The 2489-nt window shown below is 59.5% G+C and overlaps 1 protein-coding gene across 1 annotated transcript; it reads right to left on the reverse strand.

Annotated features, from left to right (window-relative positions):
- Positions 1–312: 312 nt before the first annotated feature.
- On the reverse strand, positions 313–1370 carry LOC139832695 (uncharacterized). Its single transcript, XM_071822514.1, has 2 exons — positions 1284–1370; positions 313–1197 (listed from the first exon to the last, which is right to left on the reverse strand). Exons 1-2 carry the CDS (start codon positions 1368–1370, stop codon positions 313–315), a joined length of 972 nt encoding a protein of 323 aa, XP_071678615.1.
- Positions 1371–2489: the final 1119 nt, after the last annotated feature.

Consider the following 2489-nt stretch of genomic DNA (forward strand, 5'->3'; position numbering starts at 1 on the left):
AGAGATGGGGGTGTTGCGCAAAGGACGAGGGGTCCAGTAGATTCTCTCCAGTTTGGTTGAATCTGGAACGGCGATGCATGCGCTATATATTTCGCGGCACGGAGGAGCTGTTCCAGCCCAAGGCAGGCAAAGCATGGACCGAAAGTGTGGAATATCATGGTTGCAATGAGCCACCACGTACAGGCGAGCTCGACCGGAACCCTAGCGTTTTTTTTTTTCTCAAATGTTCACCGGGGGGGGGGGGGGGGGGAGAGAGGTTCCCCACCTGAATATATTCAAAAAAGGGCCAAACCGAGAGTTACAGAGGAGTCACTAGGATGGAGGGTTTTGGGTACCGCCTAGGCAGACATGCCAGCCATCGACCCCGGGATGTTGTGGAACAGGGAACCGCCCACGCCACAAGGTAGCATCATCCCTGCACAGCTTTAGAAGAAGAGGAAGAGAGGGCGCCGTCCCCCGAAACACGGCCGCATTTCGCTGCTTCCAAAGCTGCCAGCAGCAGAGCTGGGTGAAGGCCGGCGCCGTCTCCACGGTGATCGACGGCGGCATGGGAAGGAGGTGGAGGTCTCTGACATGCGCATCCTGCGGCACTTCGACGCCGATCATCGACCAGAAACGGGCAGCCACGGGGCAGTGGAGCGCCATGTGGTTGGCGGTCTCAAGGGTGGCGTCGCAGAGGGGGCAGCCGGCGCCGGCCGCGTCGACAATGGTTTTCCGGAGCAGCGTGTCGCGCGTTTGGACACGTGAGAGGGTGAGGAGCCACCCGAAGAACATGACCCTAGATGGCGCCCGGCTTCGCCAGATGAAATCCGCATTGGTGGAGCTGACACCACCCAAGTTACACAGCTTGTAGAGAGCGCCGGTGAGCAGCTTGTTCTTTGGCCCGGAGCAGCGGATGAGGGAGCGGCGGTCGGCCCCCTCGACCAGCGTCACCTCCCGGAGGGAGGTCCGAATCGCGTCCAGCTCCAGCGCCCCAACCCGGGAGAGACGCGGAGCCAGGATGCCGTCCACACCCGCGGCCAGGGCCTGAGCGACCGTAGCCTCGGGAGAGGTAGTATGTGAGAAGAGCGCCGCGGCGGATATAGATAACGACCCTCCCGGCAGCCAATCATCATGCCAGAAAGAGGTGCGGCGGCCGTCACCAACCGCGACACGGGTGAGGCAGCGGTAGAGGGGAACCAGCTTTCCCAGCGCTGCCTAGTGTCCCCCGGAGGAGGTAGCCGAGCCAGCGACGATGGAGCCGTTGCCCATTTCCTCCCAACGCCAAGCCGCCCAAGGAGTGCCCGTCTCGACGTGAAGCCTGTGAAGAAGCTTGACGAGGAGGCACGCGTTTTGCAGCCCGAGCACGCGGACGCCGAGGCCGCCTTCATCCTTGGGGCGACACACCTTGTCCCAAGCGACGAGGTATTTGGCGCCGGAGGCCCGCTCCTCACCTCTCCCCGTGCAGCTGGCGCCGGAACCCTAGCGTGACGGCGCGGCGACCCCGCATGACAGAAGGCGTCATGCTAGAGATAGTGGGCGGAGGAATCCTGTCCCTGTCCCGTCCACTCGCAGGTACGCCTACCTGCGATCAAACCAGAGGTCCAGAGCTAGCAGTAGAGGCGCCGGCCGGGGACCGAGGGGAAGCCTTCTTGGGGTGCGCCCCAAAAGGAGCTCGAACGCTTCCTGATTCTCTACCCAGAAATAGAATGGCTGCAGAGAGGGAGTACGTCGGGAGCGGTCGATCGGTCGGCCCGACCAGCGAGCAAGACGACACCAATGCTCCGGATCTCCCAGCAGCTGCTGACCACACCTCTCCCCGTGCAGCTGCAGGAGAGGAGAGAGCTGCCGCACTGCACTGCATGTGGCCATCCACACGCAAGGGCGCAACGCCGCAACCGCAACCACGCAGCGCCTACATCCAGGAGGTATCGATCGAACATACGCGGAACCGGACGGACGCTAGCTTGCAGTCCCCAACGAGGTGTTGATCAAACACACTCACCAGCCCCTACGTACACATCCGACCGCGTCGACGCCCGTTGTCGATCGGGTCGTTACGTCCTGCGTCATGCTCGTTGGCCGGAGCATAAGTTCAGGTTCAAGCAGATGGCTGCATGGCAGTCTTTGTATGGGCGTATGGCAACGGCTACCATACCGATCGATGCCAATGGTCGATGTCCTCCGACAGCTCGATCGCCGGCTTATAGTTTAACATAAACTTAACAGAAGCCGAGCCCCACTATCAACGTCAACATCACCTCTCACTGAGACAACAATCAGTCGAAAATTTCTAGTAAAAGTTATGTTAACACTTCGCAGCATGAAGATTTGTTGACATGGAGCTCGGTAGACCGAGCATTGACATCGACTCTAGGACCGCCCGATTTGCACAATCTGAAAGTTACATATGGTTTTGCAATTACACATGATGTTAGAATTGCAACCAAAATTCCCTGGTTGCACGTGAGTTGCACATCTGTTGAGAATTAGTCGCATCTTTGTTTTCA

This window comes from Lolium perenne, chromosome 6 (genome assembly GCF_019359855.2).
Source record: "Lolium perenne isolate Kyuss_39 chromosome 6, Kyuss_2.0, whole genome shotgun sequence".
In the NCBI taxonomy this organism is placed as follows: Eukaryota; Viridiplantae; Streptophyta; class Magnoliopsida; order Poales; family Poaceae; genus Lolium; species Lolium perenne.